Source organism: Copadichromis virginalis, linkage group LG7 (assembly GCF_057382275.1).
Source record: "Copadichromis virginalis isolate Kocher_CV1m ecotype Utaka linkage group LG7, C_Virginalis_male_GT1.1, whole genome shotgun sequence".
In the NCBI taxonomy this organism is placed as follows: Eukaryota; Metazoa; Chordata; class Actinopteri; order Cichliformes; family Cichlidae; genus Copadichromis; species Copadichromis virginalis.
Genome location: NC_140624.1, coordinates 59,462,514 through 59,485,999, shown reverse-complemented (window position 1 = coordinate 59,485,999; position 23,486 = coordinate 59,462,514). Strand labels below are relative to the sequence as shown.

General features: G+C 38.0%; 1 protein-coding gene across 6 annotated transcripts; it reads left to right on the top strand.

Annotated features, from left to right (window-relative positions):
• The first annotated feature begins 5,492 nt into the window (after positions 1-5,492).
• Positions 5,493-19,555, top strand: il6st (interleukin 6 cytokine family signal transduce). Of its 6 annotated transcripts, none has more exons than XM_085464491.1 (16): positions 5,493-5,622; positions 6,133-6,207; positions 9,167-9,466; positions 10,299-10,446; positions 10,927-11,087; positions 11,260-11,411; positions 11,930-12,098; positions 12,428-12,507; positions 14,242-14,500; positions 14,998-15,165; positions 15,757-15,867; positions 16,143-16,289; positions 16,394-16,534; positions 16,763-16,859; positions 17,200-17,281; positions 18,259-19,555. In XM_085464491.1, exons 2-16 carry the CDS (start codon positions 6,144-6,146, stop codon positions 18,871-18,873), a joined length of 2,694 nt encoding a protein of 897 aa, XP_085320617.1. In that variant the 5' UTR covers positions 5,493-5,622; positions 6,133-6,143; the 3' UTR covers positions 18,874-19,555. The 6 variants fall into 6 exon arrangements, with proteins under 6 accessions (XP_085320617.1, XP_085320621.1, XP_085320619.1 ...); XM_085464495.1 differs by having other exon boundaries at positions 5,554-5,622; positions 9,170-9,466; XM_085464493.1 differs by having other exon boundaries at positions 5,569-5,739; positions 9,170-9,466.
• The last annotated feature ends 3,931 nt before the right edge of the window (positions 19,556-23,486 follow it).

Here is a 23,486-nt window from a genome sequence, read left to right as displayed (position 1 = left end):
TCAGACCATGTCATAACTAGGGCTGGGTATCGTCACTGATTTCTAGAATCGATTCAATTCCGATTCACAAGGTCCCAAATCGATTCGATCCACGATTCGATTTAATTCGATTCGATTCGATTTAAATCTGGGAAATTTTGACAGTCAGAAGTATAATTCAGATCAGAACATTTACATATTTTTGTATCTATAAAAAGGAAGCTGACACTCGCAAGACTTTATCCAAGGTGTGAGCATCACAGCAGATGCCTTTGTGTCAAAGTAGCTGAAGATAAAACACAGAAAAACATGAAGGTGATTTTCCTGGCCTGGGATTTTATAAAAATATTCTGCAGTACATCAAAAACGAAAGAAAACCATTAATTAATGAACATTACCTCTGACGTTACAGCGGTTTTATTAGACACACGGCTAAGCATTTTGCATTTTGAATAATATTAAAAAGTTTAAATTTGTTCAGTATTGAACAGCAGAAATGAGGCTTTCTTTTCGGAAGAATGTAAAAGGGAAAAAAACAGCGGCCGACAGCCTGTAAACAACAGTAGACTTGTGCGTAACAAGCAAGCGAATAATGCAGAAAGCGAAACTGTTCGAGAGAGAGAGGGGGGGGGAGAGAGGGAGAGAGAGAGAGAGCTGCGCATCGCAATGGAAGCAAAACAGTAAAAGAGTGAATTCATGACGATGTTTATGTGAAGCGTTTGGATCTTCTTTTGCTGCTGGTTCGGTCAATATTGTTTGGAGAGAGATCAAACTAACAGCTTTAGAATCAGCGCATAAAGGGCGTGAACACAAAGCGCAGACCCGGATCAGCGAGCTGTCGGCTTTCAGCCCCGACTGTGAGAAAGGCGACATCTAACTGATTCTGATCCGCGGGTCGCGCTGTGTGTTTAAGTCTATGTGCAGAATCCCTGTACCTGCTCTCATTTACTGTTTGGTGGTTCTTGAAATTTTGTGAGATGTCACCAGAGATTCTGGCATTTCGGACAAAATAAATTTATATTAAAAAATCGATTCAGGATTTTAATGAATCGATTTTACGTTATCCAAGCCAGAATCGATTTTAATCGATGAATCGATTATAAAAACCCACCCCTAGTCATAACTGCTTTAAGTCATACAGAATAGATATCAGAGCCTTAAACAGGATGACTTCTGCTAAATCGCTGCAGGGCACTGAAGCTGGTTTTATGCATAAAACCGGAATAGTGTACGGGGAAGGCCAAGTTTGCGGCCTACAGGAAGCGGTGTCTGAAAAGGGCTGGGAAAATCATCAAAGACCCCAGTCACCCACCACATGGACTCTTCACCCTCCTGCCCTCTGGGAGGCGCTACAGGAGCCTCCGGACTAAGACCACCAGGTACCGGAACAGCTTCTTCCCCACAGCTGTCAGACTCCTGAACTCTGCCTCCTGACATCTGACCCACGTTAACACATGGACTGAACATACACACACCCACAATGGACAACCGTACCCTCAAACACACAATAATAACATGGACTGAACCACCACTCACAACCACTAGCACTTTATATAGCCTCTGTAGGAATTATATCTCACTTATCTTAACTGCACTACTGTATAGCTCTGTGTAAATAATCATTCTGTACATTCGATAATTTTTAACCCTACAACTGTTTACAACTTGCATAGTTCCCATTTCTGTATAGCTGTATATCTCAGATTTCTGTAAAGTTATTTATTTCATATTCTGTATAGTTTTTCATATTTATATCCTGTTCATATCCTGTACATAGCTTGTACTCACTACAGCCTGTACATACTTATAGTTATAGAATATTCACAACATACTTCATACCGTGTACATTATAACATACCATAATAGACCCATTTCTGTAATATACTCACATATCTATATTATTGCTAATATATATTGTAATATATCTATATCACTAAAGCACTTCTGGATGGATGCAAACTGCATTTCGTTGCCCTGTACCTGTGCATGTGCAATGACAATAAAGTTGAATTCTATTCTATTCTATTCTATTCTAAATGGGTCAAACTGGACAGAAAGTACACAAACACATAACATCCTCATAGAATATGATGTAACATATAGATCAACTTACCTCAGAATATATAAAGCATATAAACAATTACAGCAATATGATGCAACAAACACAGCAGTGCTACTAATCCAAAATACTCAAAGCTTCATAGAACTGAAACAAACATTTGTTATTCTGCTGCTGATACATACTTTAGGTTTCTGAATATTAAACTTGTTTCTGCCTTTCATAGTGTGTAACTTGAAGGCCCTGAGTACTTTCTCCCACACTGAAAACACTGGAATGATAACATTATTTGAACATTACCTAATAAGACTGATTCAGGGCAGACAATTAGTTATGTTAAACTTTTCTAGTAGTCCTTCACAAACAGGGAACAGTCTGTCTATTCTCTCCATCTGTCAGCTGCTGCTGGCTCTTCCTCCTCCTCTTCCTCACACACTGCTGAGTTTGTCCTGGTGGATCATCAGGGGTGCGAAGCCTCACAGATGATGCGCAGCAGTGGGTCCCTCAGTCTGTCCTCACTCTGGACACTTGCAGTTGTCACACATGGAAATCAAATGTGTGATAAGCTGCAGGATTCAAACACAAGTGTAACTTATAAACACATGTTCATACTTTTATTCCACAATCAGAGAAAAAGAAACAGAGAGAGAGTGCAGGACAGACAGACAGGTGACAGTCTCGGGTGTATACACTGCTACAAAACAGCACAAAAGAAGGAGGATTTAGTGTTTGTGTTATTAGGAGTGCTAAACAAGAAGAGTTCCCAGATGGTACAGTGGACACATGTGTGACTCCTGTGATTAAAGCATCTTTCTTTCAGCTTAACGAGTGAACCGTCAGCTCGTTCAAACACACGTTAAAATCCGTTTGGCTCGACACCACCGAACAGAGGCAGCAATATAACATAGCTAACATTAACAGTGCAGTGAATCCTGCTTGTGCAGTGATATTCAGGACTGCAAACCGAGCAGCATCACTCGGCTTGTTGTGTTTGTGAATATATGACTGACTTTAATTATCCATAAAATCATCACATTCTCTGTAAGATTAAGGTCGACTATTGGTCGTCGCGTGGCGGTGACATAATCGCACTTAAAATGCGTACTTCAAGCGTGCAGACCCTGAATTGGGACACAGCCAGTGTTTCTTAGTTCTTTCATGTCCCTGCACTAAGTCTTGCTTATAGTCGTCTCAGTGGTCATTGTCGTAGTTTTCGCTGTTCTTAGTTTCTCCAGTTTAGGTTTTAGTTTAGGTAGCCACAGTCCCTGCTGTTTTGTTATGCCTTTGTATCAGCCCACAATACAGGCTCGCCTTTTTTTAAAAGTTCAGTTCTGCCTCCTCGCCTGTGTCTGCTCCTGGGTCCTCCATTCTCTCTCCACTCGGTCTGCGGGGCAGACCGTGACAATGGGGTGGAGGACATCTAGAGGGCTGTGATAGAAAAGGATGTTAGCGGCAGATAGAGGCTGATGTGGCGACCTTTATAGGGAGCAGCTGAAAGAAGAATTAGAAAAAATGCACTCTGGGATTAACACACAAGTCACCACCTGATACACATTGAGACATCCTTTAGAATGGGCAGAGCAAGAACTCTTGCTCTTCGTCTAATAATACTCTGCTGCCCGTATTATTACTAGGACTTCTTCTACCCACCACATCTCCCCCAATCCTGAAGCAACTTCACTGGCTCCCGGTCAAATTTCGCATCCATTTTAAAATAATTCTGTATACATTCAAGGCTATTCATTCTCTCTCTCCACCGTACCTCTCTGACTTATTACAGATGAAGCTCCCATCCCGCTGCCTCAGATCTTCATCTTCTCTTTCTCTCTCTGTTCCCTCTGCTCGTCTGATCACAATGGGAGGGAGGGCCTTTAGCTGCTCTGCCCCTCGACTTTGGAATTCCCTACCCCCGGACCTCAGAAATATTAGTTCATTCTCTCTTTTTAAGTCCACCCTCAAAACTCATCTGTTTAAAATTGCCTATTCTTAAATTTCTGTATGTTTTAACTTTTATCTTCTATTTTTATCATTGTGTATATTTCCAGTTTTTATCTGTTGTACAGTGTCCTTGGGTGCTTTGAAAGGCGCTATTTAAATAAAATGTATTATTATTATTATTATTTGATTCGTACTTTGAAATATAACTACTTTTTTTCAACATTTCACAACTCCACAAGAACAAAAATACACACAAATACACATGGGGAAACAGTTTGTCTTGAAACAACAACTGCAATCTCTTAATTTCAACTTTATATTCAAAATGATCCATTGTAATTTTTTTCTTAAATTTCTCCCATTGCTCTTTTTTTTCTCATGGTCTGATTTTTGTTTGTTTTCTTTGTTGTCTGTCCAATGGCATATCAAGATGAAATAAATGTAGTACATTAACCTTAGTCACCATTGCCCCCTTCTCTGTTGCCCATACCCACTCAAACTGCAGGACCACCTTTTACCTGAAAATGTCCCTGTTGGGGCATTATAATTAAAACCACAGAAAAAATGCGTTTTATAACCACTAGTGAGATTTGGAAAATATTTAAGTTGTTTTTTTAAAACTTCTGTTGAGCACTAAAAATTGTGAGGATACTCATTTCTAATCTTTTCCCTCTCAGTCTCTTCAAGTAACACCACAAAAGACCCAGCCAATGCCCAGACAATACACGATCAAGCTGCTTTTATGGTCGAGCTCCCTGGAGTGATGTGGACAGCAAATGGGTTACCTGCTTAACCATAAATTCCGCTTCTGTCAGAAGTGTACGGGGACGGCCAAGTTTGCGGGATCATAAAACCAGCTTCAGTGCCCTGCAGCGATTTTGTAGAAAGGCAAGTAGAGACTTGTATCCTTTTTTATATCCTGAAAGCTTCGTCTATAGTTATCGTCTTCTAAATATTCATTTATTAAAACTATCGATAAAATCTATGAAAACGTCTTACTACATATAAAACTGTATCATTTGCATATATAATATTAAAAGTAAATGTAAATGATTCTGCAGCAAGCAGAAGGAGGCTCTTAACATATGATTATAAGCTTCTGCTTTTATTTACATTAGTGTACTTCCTTTTAGAAACTGTCCGTAGGCATGTTAATGTGCTGTTCCCACACTTCTCATCAATGCCTTGCACAGTATGTAAAGCCTGTTGTTTGACAAGGGTCTAACAAAGAGTGACTAATTCCAATTTCCAACGGATCAGGAATATCATGCTGCTTTGTCATGTAGCTAAAGTCAGTGCCAAGGGATTCCTGATGTTGTGTATTCTTGTTCTGAAGGCGAAAGGCGGAGACATACGGGAAATAAGAGCGCAAGTCCCACCAAACACACACAGCAAAAGTCTCCGATTCGTCAAGGTTGTTTAATTGACAGTTTGTCTGTAAAATCAGCAAACAGCATTTAGTCACGAGTGCACTTCACCAGATATCAAAACGCTTAGTCAATATGGCAGACACACAGCAGAAATGGTTTAGGGCCATCACGACGTTGTGAGATCGGCTAATGAGTAGCGCCGCTACGTAACCTATTGCGACACAGGCTTACCCTTGACGGGAAGTGGGTGGTCTTATACCAAGAACCAGACGCACGGTGAGCGAGAAATGGTATCTAAAAATTGTTTAAGTTGTCTAGACACTTGCTGGGTGTACATAAATATACTACGCGGCTAACCAGCATTGTACAAGGACAGTAACGGATAACCTTTACGTAAGTTATGACCGATTTCTTTTGATTGTTTTTGTGGAAACACTACAATTAGCAGGAATGACAATGTGAGTTCGTTGGCTAATGCGACGTGACTGCCGTGGACATGGGTTCCTAGCATCGACGCTAGCTGCTGTTTCGTAGCATCGTAATGAAATCCTAAATTTAAGTGTCTTTGCCACATTATTAGTATCACAGTTATTACTGTTATTACTGTGGTATTACAGTTATTACTAAACGTATGAAAAACTCAGTAAATGATTATTCAGTTTAATTAACTCAACGCTGTACGATACGATGATGCTAAAACAAGCTGCGAAGTTGTGTGTTTGAAACAAAACAGATACAATTCTTTCCTAACTGGTGTTATTTATTTATTTTTGTCTTTCTATATAGTCGTTGTCATCATGGTCTCTGCGGCTGTGCTCCATCTGTGGGTTTTAGCTTGGCTGGCTTCTGTTCTCGCTGCTGGTCAGTATCATCAACAGTACAATTCATCTTTAGTCACTGGGGAGTGTTATCTTTTAGTATACACGCAAGAATGAATCAAAATGGACACTCAGAATGTAGATTGTTTTTGACAACATTTTTAGTGTCATATTTCCTGCTGCCCCAGTGTGGGTATAATAACACACTTTCAGAAGGTTTTTTTAAGCATATTTTACCACGTTCAAGGTAAGGTAATTCAATTGTGAGTAAAAAATACTGGCTGAATTGATATCAGCTCAGTAATAAATACAAGTACTAGTAAACATTGCTGATTACATATTTGAGAATTATTATCTGTCAAAGGGAAAACGGCGATGCAGCTTCATGTGAGATGTGGACCAAAGGGTTATTTTAGAGGTGATGCAGTTGTTACCTAATAAAAGCCTTTCTTTAGTGCTGCAAAGATGATGCACAAAATAGAGCTTTCTCATCTGATTCCTTGTGTCCTAGCATGTGTGTTTTGTGGCGGTGATAGAGCGAATAATCTTGATTCATTGCTTATTTCTTTATATTGTGGTTCTAGAGAACCAGATTTTGTACTCATTTTTATTGACATATCTTTAAGCATTAGTTCCCCTGGCTTTCTGATGGTCTTTTACAGTTTTCCCTAAGCACTGGCTGCTTCCCCCCCCACTCATTTCACTTTCATTTTCAGTCCAGTCTTTGTTCCTGGCCATTATCATAAGAGGGTTGTTTCTTTTCTTTGTTAAGACCCTTAACACTAAATCATTCAAATATAAAAAGGCACCTAACTTAGTGTTGTCTACACATAACAGACAACTTAGCAAAGAGCCTATTTTAAGTTGCCAGGTTGGTGGACAGTGGAGGACAAAAGAAGTGACAGTCCTAAAACACTATCTACAGTAATTGAAGAGTGTTTGAAAATTATTTCCTTAAAAATAGAAGAAACAAAATCCAGCAAAGACCTGATCAGGTGATCAATCTACTATTTGCTGAAACCTCATCAGTAATGGTCACAATCAATAAGCCACATTTAAGGAGGGAAACAGGACAGAAAGGCTGAGGCAAGCCAAATCATACAAAAAATAGACTCAGAATCAGTTCTGAGCAGTTGTGCTACATGTAACACTGGCTTTATTTGAATGAATTATCTAATTAGTCATCTAGACACTGGTTCTATCCAACTAATGTGAGAGTGGAAACAGTGTTTTGTCATTGACATTGTGTACCAGTTCAAAATGCAAATGAAGTGTTTTGTTTTAACTTTACCTCTGCAGGCCTTTTTTGTAAAGGCTGAGATAAACTGTACTTTTCAAAATTGAAGAATTGAGGTGATTTAAAGAAAAAAAAGAGCAGGCCTCTGGACAGAGAATTCTAATTAAAAAGTTAAAGTTGAAAATACAACACATATATAGTTTTACAATTTTTTTTTTATTACATATGGTTAGTAAGGACAAGTGAGAAAAAGCACATGCAGTTGATATTGAAACAGACAAGCTCAGGTAAGATGGGGAGCAGCATATGGAAAGGAGAGATAGACAGAAGAGCAGTGTGAGACCTAACAGGACCTAAAATTAATTAGTAAAAAAAAATCTTGATCAGTTGGTTTATTTGTTTATTTATTTTTGCATGAAGAAATTAATGATAGTTTGCTACCTACTACAGACACATGGCTGTCTGTGATGACACATCAAAAGAGATGTTTCTTTTTTGTCTGTTGTTTTTCTCCAGCCTTGTGTCTGTTGTGTTTGTTGGTGTCAATTTTGTCTGTCATATCATTGTTTTTCTGCTCAGTTTCTGTATGTTATTCTTTACAGAAGAAAATTGATGGTTTCTTACTCCACCTCTACCTTTGAAATGAAGTGATGGTTAAAGCTCTTCCTATTGTCTTTGTAAATTGGCAGCAGATTTGGCAGCTAATGCTTCCCAAATGATTAGGGAAGACTAGCTTCACTACCTAAAGAATTACAATTCTCTGAGAATGAATATGGCCCCTTCCTGATTTCTGATATTTTTGCTTTGTTTTGAGATCTTTTAGCCTGCCTCGCTCTGTCAAACAAGTTCTATTTTTGTTGGTTTTTATCGATCTGGGTGTGACCACCGAAATTAAACTCAGCTTTCTGAAACATATGATTAATCACAGTTAATTCATAATTTATCAAGAACTGAGATAGTGCAAACATTATATTGAAGTTCTTCCTCCCAATGGTGGCACAGGTAGCTATTAGGTTCGTAGGCAATTACCTTTTCACATAGGGCCTTGTTGGTTTTGATATCTTTATTTCCTTTATAATTCAAATAATTTACAAAATCAATTTTGTATTTACCTGGGTTTTCTTTGTTTAAAATACAGTTTGTTTGATGATTTCAAACGTAAGCGTGAATGATGCGCAAAAAAAAAAAGCATTTATGGTAAAGGTTAAATAATTTGTACATCTGTACTTCATATGTACAGATGTTTGGGGGCCATCAGAATCCCTCCAGCTTTCTCTGTTTCAGGGAAGCTAGTTACAAGCCAGCATGATGAGCACAACGTTTTAGCTATGCCCACCTCCACCTCAACCTTATATATCCCAAAAGTTGGGAAATTGTAACTGCAATGTTAATTATGTAATGACTGTAAAGACATTGTGCTGTACTGTAACTAGTGTAAAAGATGATTATTTTTCTGACTTGGTATAACCATGGACACCATGTGTGTCCATGTTGCCGTGACAGGCGGAGTTTAATGTTGCATTAAAAAGAGGAATGTGGTCACGTCTCATCACACTTAGCAGCAGATGTTCCTATTGTGGTTGTATTGCTTAGACTGTGACAGGAACTGTGGGTAATTTGATGGCTCAGACTCACAGAAATGTATTAATAATCTTGTTGCTGACACAAGCACAGTGCTCATCAGCTATATTTTTCTGAGTTTTACTCTGCATGTGGGTTTACTTTTTTTTTTTGTGTGTGTTTGGTTTTTTGTTTTGACCTTCAGAAGACGACTATCATTTGGTGATAGCCCCACAGTCTCCAGTGGTTCAGATTGGGTCTAACTTGACAGCTATCTGCATGATCAACAACACAACTGAAGTCACAGCAGATGATCTCTACTGGAAGCTTTCTGAAATTATACCCAAAGAGCATTACATCAAGATCAACAGTTCAGCACTTAATGTCACTGTCACCATCAGAAGTGAAAAGTCTGAATGGTTATTTTGCAGCTGCAAGACAGAGTCACACTATGTTGTCCTAAACAGGGGCAAATTTACTCATGGGATTTGGCTGAGGAAAGGCTGTAAGTTCTTATTGTCATAACTTGAAAATCTATTGCTGTTTTTACCCAAATGCAGCTATAACTCTTTTTTTTTTCGATCGGTTGTGATAACAGTAGTTTGTTTTCCTTTCTGTGTTTCCAATAGTATATGATGACAGAATTATTAGCCCCCCTATGAAAATTTAATTTTCAAGTATTCAAGTATTTTCCAAGTGCTGTGAAACACAGCTTTTCCAAATATCTTGGTTTTATTTTGGATATCTATATTATTTTACTTTGCACACAGAAACAAAATTAGTTAAGACAAACTAATACCAGGGTTAAAATGATTAACCCTGATGCTATTAGTCAATTGTGTATCATTTTTTGGAGAAAACAGCCTGTAGTGTTGTCTTGATGTATGTTGAATCATACAGGCAAGGAAATGCCAAAAATGTTCATCTGGCTGTAGTGTTTAAAATGGGAGAAACGTTGATACCATAGATGTATCTGGAGGCTGAAGGGTACCACTGGCCGTTGCCAGTATTTATTTATTTTTGGGGGGTGAAATACTTCTTATTGTGGGCTAATATAAATACTTAATGCTGTTTTCTAAATAAAACTAGTCTGTTAAGAAATACTATGTTGAAAATCCCTTTCTCTGTTAAAAAGCAAACAGCAAAACTTTGATAAAAACTTTGAATTTCATAAAGGGGTAATTATTTTGTCCTCATTTGTAAGCTGAATTTAAATTTAATATATATATATATAAACCACCTGATAATGATACAGAAAAAATGCACTGAAAATTGTAATTTTGTGGCATGCAGAGATAAACTTTGTGAGTTTAGTTTTTGTTTTGTTTAAATATCAGATCGCCCGGAGAAGCCAAAGAATCTGTCCTGTATAGCAGTTCAGGAGAGCGACACTATCTCATCAAACATCAAATGTCAGTGGGAAGCAGTAGGACATCAAACGGAAGCTGTCCCTACAAATTATACACTGTTTATTAGACAAACGGGGTGAGTACACGCTTCATGAATCATTACTTTTTTTGTTTACAATTCTGTTTTTCATTCATTATGGTGAAACTAAGTCAAGCTGTATGTTAAAGCCAGCTCATCACAGTAGTGTTGTATTACATTTTTATGTTCCTGGTATGGACAATTTAAACATGTAATGTCTGTCAGTGTCAAGTTGTATAGCCACACGGCCACAATCAAATATGAACACACGAAACATGGGCACCTTGACACATAGGGGGTAATTTATCCTGACCACTTAATCTAACATGCATGTGTTTGGACTGTGGGAGGAAGCTAGAGTACCTCAAGAGAACCCATGCAGGGGCAAAGAGACCATGCATACCCTGATTGTGCAAATCTTTGCACCATTATGCCACCTAAATGTAATGTGACTTTTTAAACTAGTAATGAATACCAGTTGTCAAGCTTTGTGTAGGTTTTACTGTCAAGTAAATTGTCTTCTACTTCTTTTTTTAGTGATAAAATTTATACTGCATCAATATTAGGGCCAGTAAACAAAACCACAGTGGATCTGAATCTCTTTCCTCATCATATGGAACTGGAGATTTGGGTGGTGGCACAAAATGAACTTGGAAAAGAAGAGTCTGAACATCTGATAAAGCTTGCTAATTGCTTTGGTAAGTAAATAGTACATTTGATTATTATGTTTAACATATTTGCATGTTCTGAGCCAGTAGTCTAAAACGTATATTCAGATTAAGTGATGTTGATTGTCTTGAATTCTGTGTGTGTGTGTGTGTGTGTGTGTGTGTGTGTGTGTGTGTGTGTGTGTGTGTGTGTGTGAGACAGTAAAAACAAAGCCTCCATCCGTCGCAGTCATTTCAGAGGCAGTTTTTCCCACCTCCCTTGTGATGAGCTGGAATTCTTCTATTGATAAAAGTTATCTGGAAACGATATATGAAATTAGATTCTGCCCATTGGGATCTCAAAAGTGGTTTTATGTAAGTATGTTTGTATACCCTTCCATCAAAAATTGCCATTGTAAAAGACAATATTACCATATTTCTAAAAGATTCAAACTATTGTGTAAACCTGTAAATCAGTTAAGATTCCAGTGTTGTGTTATGTATTAATGAACAAATCTGCAGAAATTGTATTACTGACAATTTTAAGAAAATCTGATTTAGTTTCATGACATGTTGAATCTGTTCTCCACAAAGCTCTTGAGAGTGATTGAGAATGAAGGTTTACTTTAGCACAGTAATATGTTTTTTTGTGTTCTATACAACCTTCTACAGTGTCCCTGTACAGTGTGTACACCATTTTATCTTTGTAGCACTTGCTCAAGGTGCTCAAATGGTAACACAGTGGCTCTGTGGTTAGTACTGTTGCCTCAAAGCAAGAGGGTCCTGTATTTGCTGAAATCTTAGAGTCTTAATATTTTAAATGTGATTCTTCTCAGACTGGTACATATTAACTCTTGTTTTATTTTTAAGTGACATATGGTTTATGTTTTTAGGTACCTCTGGCAGACACTTCGAGGTATATACAGTCCTTTAGACTCCAGAACCTGCAACCAGACACAGTTTATGTCACTCAGGTACGGTGCAAATATAATAATAATAACAAGCACTGTGGTTACTGGAGTGACTGGAGTAGCAACGTTACCGAGAGAACACCAGAGGATTGTGAGTATTATGAATTCCAGTTCGGACTAGTTTCAGTAAAAGCATTTCATCAAATGAAATATTTTGCTACAGACAATTAGCACAGTTATGATTAATAAATTGTTCACTTAATACTATGTTATACACGATGAATAAACTATTCAGACTCTGAAGTCCTCAAGAGCTTTTTGTATCCAAAAGCATAAAGATTGAAAATAAAAACCTCTGGCAGTGAGAAGATTTACTGAACCTGTGAAACTGCATACATTGTCCACCCATGTGTTTACGGGTTCTTTTGTCCTTTTGATAAACTAAAAGATTTAATATTCTGTTCTTTTTCTTTTACCTAGTACCAAAAAGTAAACCAGATGTATGGATAATCACGTCGGAGGAAGGCCTAAATAAACGACAAATTGAGTTCATTTGTAAGGTAAATTTCCATCACATTCAATTTAACATTTAAAAACAGTTTTATCTAACAATACTCCTGTTGTCATAAGCACAAAGCATTAGAATTTATTTGACATGAAAGGTTTAACATAAATGATAGACATTCTACAGATGGACCAAAACATTTAGATACATTTTTAACTGAACTGAACCAGTTAAAAACACAAACAAAAGGAACTATTGCTGCCAACCCTAACTCACCACAGCCAACATGTTAGAACAGACTGTCATAGACTATTTTCATAGTCTTCAGTATAGTTAATTATAGTTAAAATATTTTATTCATTATAGCAAGCAGTTTGATGAATGGCTAGATCAATAAAATTTTAACAGAATAGAATGAATGAGTTGGACAGATTGCGATATAGTCCTGGATATAGTCAATGGTTTGAATAACAGATTTAAAAATTGGAATACGAGAGGTCATTTAATAATATTTGTTCTTTTCTTTCAGACACACTAAAGATTTCCTTAATTTTTATGTATAGCCTTATTCGGATAATATAACAATCCAGTTTAAAAATCATCTTATTTTATTGTCACACCAAGTTGTAGATTTGCACTTTGCACCAGTTGTTGTAATTGCATATGTTTGCTTTTCAAATATATGCTACTAACAGGCAAGTTACATATTGTAACATCAACAGTGTTAACATAGATAAAGGGTGTTTCTCTCATCTCTTGTTTATTTTTTAAGGCATAATTTGATATTTGTGGCTATACCAAAATTTTGGCAAGTAACTAATATCAGCCAATATATTGGCCCCACAGATTTATCTGTCGGGCTCTATTGAACACACTGTTCAGTGTGATAAATAACATAAATAATTTTGTTTCATAGACACACTGGCATTTTGGGTTTTTTTTAGCATTTATGCTAGCCCTTCTTAGGCCCTGGGACCATTTTTGGTCCCTTTAGTTTTTCAGTTACAAGCCATTTGCACTGTGTTGAATGGAATATAGCCAAATTCTCTAAAAAAAAAGTTTGGCATAATTTCATTTCAAAATTCAAGTCTGACTTCCTTAAATTAGCTTCAGTGGCTAAGCTAACAATACACATCCTCTTAGAGCCCTAGGGACCATTTTTGGCCCATTGACTTCCATTATAAACGCTATTTTTCACTGCAGAATTATTACCGTTAATGTCTTGGTGATTACTTATGTTTCCCTTTCGTTTTGGTCTATGAGCCTTAGAGTTGTAATTTTTTTATTTGTCCACCGGGTGGCGCCCTTGCTCCACATTTGATCCCTGCTGGAAAACAGCGGGCTGCTTGGACAGACCTGCCGGAAATGAAGCCTCATTTCCGGCGTGCAGCAGCGGCTTCGCCCGCTGATCGGGCGGGACCATTTTTTGGTCCCTAGTATTTAGTATTTATTTATTTATTGTCATTGTCAAGAACAATGAAATTGCGTTTGGGGCTTCCATACAACCCAAAAAAAAGAAGAAAATAATAAATACCCCTTAAAACCCAAGTGTACATATTTAACCCAGTGTGACTCCAATGCAATAAGACAATCCTTAGCAATAATGTTCGTAGAAATTCAGACAAAGACCTGAGAAACATGACAAAATACAACAATGCAACCCATTCAATATTATTGTACTGTGAGATATGATATCAGATATGATAGTTATCTATTTAACAGTCATGTTGGTTGTTTTTGTGTAATAATGAGAACTGTCTGCATACTGTCTGCAACTTTGCTCATCCAGGATCCAGAGTTTTCCAATGGGAGGATAAGAAGATTTAACATAACGATTGAGAAACAAAAGGATAGTATCAGGAATGGAACTTGGGAGATTATTCCAGTGAACAGAAGTCTGACAGATGGCAGCTCAAGTAAAAAACAGATCACTCCACTAAAAACGATTACCTTGGATGATGAGGAGTCTGTGACCGTGTATGTCACAGCCATAAATTCTGTGGGGGCATCTCCTCAGGCAAAGTTGATCATTTCCCGCAAAACACGGGGTAAGTGTCCATGTTGAATTTACAGGCGTGACATTTAGACACAACTGTGACATATAATCTAAAGCAGTCCAGATAATATTTTCGGCATAAAATCACACACACAAATTAGAATGTTCTTGATTAATAAGTAACAGTAACAGAGACGTACGATGGTATCCAAAGGGACCCAGCAGCAACCATGAACCAGGATGCCATGTGGTTTATGATCATAATTTTTAACTCTCAGCTGTTTGCGAAGCCCCAGGTATAAAACTGCAGTTAACAGAATCAGTATAGTGGTGTGAGTAATGTATGATTATATGCCTAGTATACACATAGTAGATAATTTCAGAACTTTAACTCAAAGTTCTTAGCAGGTTTTAACTCGAGGTCAGATGAGTTTTATAATTTACTAAATGTAGTTTATTCACTAAGTCTGGTCCAAATCAAGACCCAATGTATGACAAATTGGGCTATGGTTATATTTGTTATTTCATGTGTGTGTGTGTCTGTTACAGAACCTCCTGCAGTGGAAAAAACGGAGGTACAGTCCCATAACGGTCAGCTGTTTCTTTCATGGAAACCCCCTAACAGAACAGTGTCCAAGTATGTGGTGGAATGGGACAGTGATGGTGAGAGAAACTGGCAGAGGGAAAATGGAAAAACAAACTCCACTGCAATTAAAGGTATTTTTTCTGTTTTTCTGAGGGTTTAGGAAACAAAAAGTTGTTGTACAACCCTCTTGAAGAAATATGGAATAACCACGTTTGGAGAATGTTCATTTAGTTGTTTAAAGGCATATGGCACCCATCATAAAATCTCTCTCGTGTCATGGCTGTTGTTGAAGCTGTTGTTTAGTTTGAGCTGTCATAAAGAGGAGACTGACTGTACTGTGCAGATGGCACTTTAGGTAGATCTTTTTAAAAAGCGATAAAAAGGTGGAGTCAAAAAGCTAGTCTCTGATTTCATTGTTTAATGATAATGTTATGGCGTTATAAAGAGTCAAGTTTCTTATTGATAAGCAACACAAATGATAAATATGTTATAGTGACTTTAATACAACCTTGTTAAAGCAAGAAAGTATTCTCTTGTAACAAGGAATTAATATATTTTGCATACACTGCAGCGGATCTTAAAGCAAAACCTTTAAGTTAACTTTTACTATGGCTGCTAATACTAATAGCTTCTGTTGCTTTACTCTAACTGCATGTTGTATAAGATTGCTATTAATTAAAGAGTGCTTTTCCCCCCTTTTTTAACCTTGATGTCAAATCTAGGGGACCTTAAGCAGTTTGTTCAATACAGAATATCAGTGTACCCTCTATATGGCCCAAATGGCGAACTGGTTGGGAAGCCAGTCCTTGAACGAGCCTATTTTGAACAAGGAGGTAAGAGATCATACTTGTCAATTAATCAATAGTAAACCATTGTATTTTGAATTGTTGTGGATATTATAATTTGAATAATGCTGTTAATCTCGTAAAATTGATGTTAACGCCATAACCGTTATAATGTCATTTTAACGAGATTGTATAGAATGCATTTGATGATTCTATGCAAAATTTTTATATTAATCATTTGACAAGTTATATATTGTCTATCAGTTATTTCCACAGAGATGTTCTTAAAGTCAGTTTGTTGTTATTTTTATTTTTTTGTACAGTTCCATCACAAGGCCCTATTGTTAACCTGAGTGGTGACCCAGGATGTTACACAGCCAAGCTGGAGTGGGATGAGATTCCTCTGATAAAACGACGCGGCTTCATCACAAACTACACAATATACTATCGAAGTGGGACTGAAACTCGTGGTATCTACTGGTTCCATGTTGTGCTGAACTGTTAGGTTAGCTTTTTAAAATGAAAACACTCAATTGCCAGGCTAACCTTTGATTTCTGTTGTTCTTTCTTGCAGGCATAACTGTGCCAGCTAACACCACCTCATACACTTTGACATCATTATCACGCAACACAAAGTATGACATTTGGATAAAGGCTTCAACTATCAGAGGCTCAGTCAATGGCTCTAACCACTCGTTCACTACTCTGAAATATGGTCAGTACATGATCCAACTAGTTGAGAAATGTCACAAAGTCAGTTTTACCTTTTCCAAAGTGTCTGTGTAGGGTCTCAGTCAATCGAGGTGTTGTAATCTTGAGAGATTGAAAAGAAGGCTACTGGAGCGTCTTGGATGAGAGGCTAATTGAAGTTTAGATTTTTACCATTGGTTTTTGAATTGCTGTTAACCCTTTGTCTTATCTATATATCTTTTTCACCTCACAGCACCAGGAGAAATTGAAGGCATTGTGGTAGGAGTGAGCCTTGGGTTTCTGTTTGTTGTTCTCATGACCATGCTGCTCTGTTTCTGCAAAAAAGATGTGTAAGTTACCCATAAATATCTCTTGGGATGTTTACCGCCTCTCAGTGAATGGCTGTAAACTGAACACGTACATCTAGGGTTTCCATTTACTCTTTGTTGCATCTTACCTTTTCCAAGACTGCAGGCATTTTAACGTGCCTTTGGGTGTACAGCACTTTAGTCATTGGATGAGGCACATAATACTAGTTTATTTTGAGCATACCAATCTTAAAAATTGTAAACATTCATTACTTCATACACAATATTCATCATAATAGCTCCACTGAAACTGTGATTTCAATATTTTTGGAGTTATTGTATTTTTCTATATAAGTATGTTTTGTTTTTTTCTTTTCTACAGGATCAAGGACAACTTTTGGCCTCAGATTCCAAATCCTGGAGATAGCACCATTGGAAACTGGTCTCCAGATTATCCTTTGAAAGTAAGAGTTTCACATTAGTGCATAGGTGTCAAACTCTGGCCCGTGGGCCAAATGTAATTAGGCTGCAGGCCAAATTTGGCGAAGCCATACCAAATTACTATTAGAGCTGGCCTACTGGTATTATACAGCTAATATATATATTGTTTAGTATTAAGCTTTGTTTGTTCCATATTCAGTTTTTCAGCAAAACGTGTTTGAGTCCATAAGAAAAGATTCATTCTTATATCTGGAGGAATAAATATCTTTCAATAAATATTAACGTTAGCCCGCGACTTTGTTCCAGTTTTGAATTTTGGCCCACTGTGTATTTGAGTTTGACACCCCTGCATTAGTGTGTCAGCATGACCAGAATAATGGTAATAAAAAAAATATTAAACCACCAGGACATAGCACAAATGATTGCTTGCATAAAGCAGATTGCTCATTCTCAACCCTGTTTGTCATCACTGCATAGACATTTCTGTTAGCTAATGACACTTGCCTCATACAACAAGGTCAGAGTACTGAGTGAAGAACTGTCTTCCATGTTTCGTGTCATGCATAAAATGTCAGCTGAAAGCATTGCAGGTACAGCTTTCAGAGAGGTCCAGTGACTAAAAGAATTACCCCATTAATAGTGTCCTAATTTTCAAATCCCTTTCATAGGAGAGGAAGCACAGAGGTGTCAAACTAACAAGCTTTTTTTTATTGAAACATTTTTGCCTCTATTGGATAGTGGAGCAGTGCAGATAGAGAAGAAAGTGGTGAGGGAGGGGGAAAACTTGCAGCAAAGGGCCACGGTTTGAACTCGAACCTGGGCTGTACTTTGGCCAAGTGGCATGTGGATGCCTGCTGAAGCACTGAGTTATAGTGGCACGGCAAAATTAGGCTTTAAAACTGACTAATATGTCTAATATGTCTTTATCTGTAGATAGCTTAATACTGTCCCGTTTTGTATTTAATCAGATGCATTTCTCTTTTGCTTTCTTTTTCTACAGGCAGAGGCACCAAGAGAGAACTGTCTATCTGGCATCAGTGTGCTTAATGTGGATGTTTGTGATGCAAAGTGTGTATTTGAGGAGGACAAGGCAAGTCTGCCTCTGAAAAAGGACAAGTATCTGTCTGAGGAGCACAGCAGTGGAATCGGTGGCTCCTCCTGCATGTCCTCACCTCGACAGAGTGTGTCTGACAGTGATGAGGGTGGTGATATGGCTGACACCACGGCCAGCACTATTCAGTACTCCTCTGTAGTCGCCTCCAGTGGTTACAAGGGCCAGAACCCAAGCTCTCTGCCCCAGCAGTCCATTTTTTCACGGTCTGAGTCCACACAGCCACTGCTGGACTGTGAAGAGAACCATGACACCATGGTGCAGGAGGGCAGCAGACAGTGTTTCCTGAGACAGCCCTGCTTTACTCACAATGCAGGGAATGAAAATGCCACCGACAGTAATGACTTCAACCCGTTGGAGATGGAGCAGCAAGAGGTGCTGGACTTCTGTCCCCTGGAAGAAGACACTGAACACACAGCACCTGCAGATTGCCAATCTGATGACTGGATACCAGCACCGGTCTCCAGCTACATGCCTCAGCTGGGTGGCTACAGGCCACAGTAAGAACTCAGATGGCTCGTCTGATACATGCATCACCTACATATGTGGTCTTGTGCCTTTGTTAGTCCTGGGTGTTTATTTAAAGTATTGAACAAATCCCAGTATATCTTTTGCACTTAATCAAATGTAAATAGTCCCATTATATTACACTGTAAAGAGTAATGTGAATTAGAGCTTGCGGTTGTCGTTTGCACGCTTTACTCTCACAAGGAAAAATTACATAGCCAGTTCTTTGTAAATAAAACAACATCTTCAACATAATGACGAAATACAATTTTATACTAACATAAACTGCTAATGGCATGCCAGACTGCTCAGTGCAGCCTAATGTCCTTAATCTCACTTGAATTTTAATTTTTAAGTGACAGTTTATAGCTGAATGTAAAGTCTTATGTTTTTATTGCATTTATTAAAGGCACCATGAAGCTCTTAAAATGTTGAAACTGTTGTTTTTCAGTTTTCCTAATGTTAATTCCAGATGCTGTTGGAAGATGTGTTTTCTCACCTAAGGCTGTGTCAAAGCAAGCATTATATCTTAATTTGTTGTATCACAATGTTAAAACAATTTGGAATACCGTGTGGTCATAAACAGCATTGCTTCAGCTCTGATCAATCACTGCTGATTGTATTTCTTTTTCAAATGTCACCATGCTAAAGCTTAACAATAAAACATGAAGGGAAGTCAGTAAGCTTCGTTTTTTTTATTTTTGCTAGACATTCCAATGAACTGCTTTGAGTCACACGTAAGTAACCTGGGAGATGCCTAATTGCTTGCTTATGGGGTACATTCTGAGATGAAGGAAACTGGATTCTCTCTTCCAGAGTTTCTTGCTGACTACTTGCCTCCTGCTGCACTGGAAGTAGAACATTGACAGCATATAGTGGAGCCAGTAATCTAACTTTACATTTATATCTACATTTTATAAATGTTGGAAGTCCCAGTGAGACAAGTTTGTGGACACCAGGACACTTCCTAATATGAGTGATCATCCTAAAAGGACCTTAGTCAAGGAGGTGACTAAAAACCTAATGGGCACTCTGACAGAATTTCAGCGTTGCTCTGTGGAGCAAGGAGAACCTTTCATTAACTATTTCTGCAGCACTCCAATAATCAGGTGTATATGGTATATGCAGTGTTGGTCAAGTTAGTTGAAAAAAGTAATCAGTAACTAATTACTGATTACTTCCCCAAAAAAGCAATCCAGTTTACTGATTACTTATTTTCAAAAGTAATTAGTTACTTAGTTACTTTTTAAAAACACGATTTACAACCTGAATAGGTGATAAAGCGAAAGGTCTTTCAGCCCAATTCTACTTTTTCTGTATAATCCATCATACAAAATGTAATCAAATGGCAAAGTCTCTTTTTTTAAACTTGTTTTATCAGTTTTAATCTTTTAACTTTACAGGGAGTGCAGAATTATTAGGCAAATGAGTATTTTGTCCACATCATCCTCTTCATGCATGTTGTCTTACTTTTCCTTTTCTTTGGCAAAATGGGTCAAAAGAAGGACTTGACAGGCTCAGAAAAGTCAAAAATAGTGAGATATCTTGCAGAGGGATGCAGAAGTCTCAAAACTGCAAAGCTTCTGAAGCATGATCATCGAACAATCAAGCATTTCATTCAAAATAGTCAACAGGGTCGCAAGAAGCGTGTGGAAAAACCAAGGTGCAAAATAACTGCCCATGAACTGAGAAAAGTCGAGCGTGCAGCTGCCAAGATGCCACTTGCCACCAGTTTGGCCATATTTCAGAGCTGCAACATCACTGGAGTGCCCAAAAGCACAAGGTGTGCAATACTCAGAGACATGGCCAAGGTAAGAAAGGCTGAAAGACGACCACCACTGAACAAGACACAAGCTGAAACGTCAAGACTGGGCCAAGAAATATCTCAAGACTGGTTTTTCTAAGGTTTTATGGACTGATGAAATGAGAGTGAGTCTTGATGGGCCAGATGGATGGGCCCGTGGCTGGATTGGTAAAGGGCAGAGAGCTCCAGTCCGACTCAGACGCCAGCAAGGTGGAGGTGGAGTACTGGTTTGGGCTGGTATCATCAAAGATGAGCTCGTGGGGCCTTTTCGGGTTGAGGATGGAGTCAAGCTCAACTCCCAGTCCTACTGCCAGTTTCTGGAAGACACCTTCTTCAAGCAGTGGTACAGGAAGAAGTCTGCATCCTTCAAGAAAAACATGATTTTCATGCAGGACAATGCTCCATCACACGCGTCCAAGTACTCCACAGCGTGGCTGGCAAGAAAGGGTATAAAAGAAGAAAAACTAATGACATGGCCACCTTGTTCACCTGATCTGATCCCCATTGAGAACCTGTGGTCCATCATCAAATGTGAGATTTACAAGGAGGGAAAACAGTACACCTCTCTGAACAGTGTCTGGGAGGCTGTGGTTGCTGCTGCACGCAATGTTGATGGTGAACAGATCAAAACACTGACAGAATCCATGGATGGCAGGCTTTTGAGTGTCCTTGCAAAGAAAGGTGGCTATATTGGTCGCCGATTTGTTTTTGTTTTGTTTTTGAATGTCAGAAATGTATATTTGTGAATGTGGAGATGTTATATTGGTTTCACTGGTAAAAATAAATAATTGAAATGGGTATATATTTGTTTTTTGTTAAGTTGCCTAATAATTATGCACAGTAATAGTCACCTGCACACACAGATATCCCCCTAAAATAGCTAAAACTAAAAACAAACTAAAAACGACTTCCAAAAACATTCAGCTTTGATATTAATGAGTTTTTTGGGTTCATTGAGAACATGGTTGTTGTTCAATAATAAAATTATTCCTCAAAAATACAACTTGCCTAATAATTCTGCACTCCCTATATGCATCAAGCAAAAATTTAATTATATGCAACATTCTCTGACTTAAATTAGTTTAACATTTAAACCTATTTTCTGCACATTCCAGCACATAAAATAAAATATTTTTTGTGTTTACACTCAGTCTTTCAAATAGATGCAAGTAAAACACAGCAGAACATAAATAAAATCAAAGACTAGCTGTTCTGTTGCTCTATTTTCACCTGTAAAGCAGGAGTGGGGTAGGCGGAGGTGTGCTCTGGTGCAGGTGTGCTGCAGCAGTCAGTTGAAGAATCCGTGAGTTTCTCTGAATTTCCCATTACGTCGTTGTGCACTCGGTGCTTGTTTAGGGGTTTTTTTGCTGTAAAAAGAAGTTTTCTTCCCACGCACAACGGACGCTAATGTTTTTGTCACTTTTTATGGAATCAAACTCAAAGTAAGGTCAGTACTTCCACGCTTTAAACGCTAGTTAAAACGCTAGTTAAACGCTAGTTAAACTGCAGGAATATCTTTAAGATATTCCTGCAGTTTAACTAATTGGTGTGTGTTATCTGGCCTCATAGATAGATAAAGTTTTGTGTCATCTGCATTGCAGTGAAAATGTATGCCATCTTCTGATGATTCTGCCTAAGTGAAGCAGAAACAGAATTGGTCCTAACACTGAGCCCTGTGTAACTCCATAATTAACCTTAGTATGTGAAGAGTACTCTCCATTTACATGAAAAAATTAGGAGATTAGATAGATATGATACAAACCACTGCAGCGCAGTCCCTGTAATACCTACAGCATGCTCTATTCGTTCTAATAGAATATTCTGGTCAACAGTATTGCTGCACTGAGGTCTAGCAGGACAAGCACAGAGATGAGTCTACTGTCAGATGCCACAAGAAAAATAATTTGTGGGGGAGCTGCCACAATTGTGACAGGAGTGTTGCTCAGCTGAGGACTGATCAGGAGCATGAAAAAACCAAGGCTTGAGGCAGAGAAAAACACGATCCTAAACAGAACCATAAAAAAACCTGAGATGAGACGAGATGAGACCTGACCTGACACAATACAAACAGAGCAAAGCAAACTCCAGCACCTGGCTGTGATGTCAGCAGAGAAAGAGATGCTTGAGAGACTTGACCACCAAAACGTGATAGACAGATTTACCAACCTCAAGGTGAGGCGACATAGGTTAAAAGAAAAGAAAAAATCTGCAGAGCCATAGTAGTATCTGCAGTAAAGATCATTGTATACATTGTACCATAGGTCAAGGTGTCTCAATTTTTCAAATTTTTTAATAATATTTTGTACTCTTCTATTTTTGGAGTGTATTTTTATGTATCTGTATTATATTATACATACACATTAAAAGTGAATCTGTCCAAAAAAATGCGCTCAGTTTACTTTTTACTCACTGTTAGCATCATTCATTATTCTCCCGCAGTAATTAAGGTTAGGATATGTTTTTTTTTTTTTTTAATTCCAATCCATTCTTCTTTGGCAGTAGTAGTCTTTAGCAGCATTTAAATAACCTTTATCAGATTTGATGGTTTTGTTACAGACTTTTCAAAAAAGTGTTTTGCTTTTCTTTCACAAATGTGGGGATTCAATTGTGTTAAAATGTACAAAACAGTGATGTCATGTTTTGTGACGAGGACCCAGGCACAGAGAGACTTGATGAATTTAAGAATCTTATGATTTAATAAAGAAATTTGCAGACTTGCACAGAGAGTGTAAAATTATTAACCTTGGACTAAATGAAGAAATGGATAGACTCAATACAGCAGGAACTCAGCGTAATTGGCAGTCCA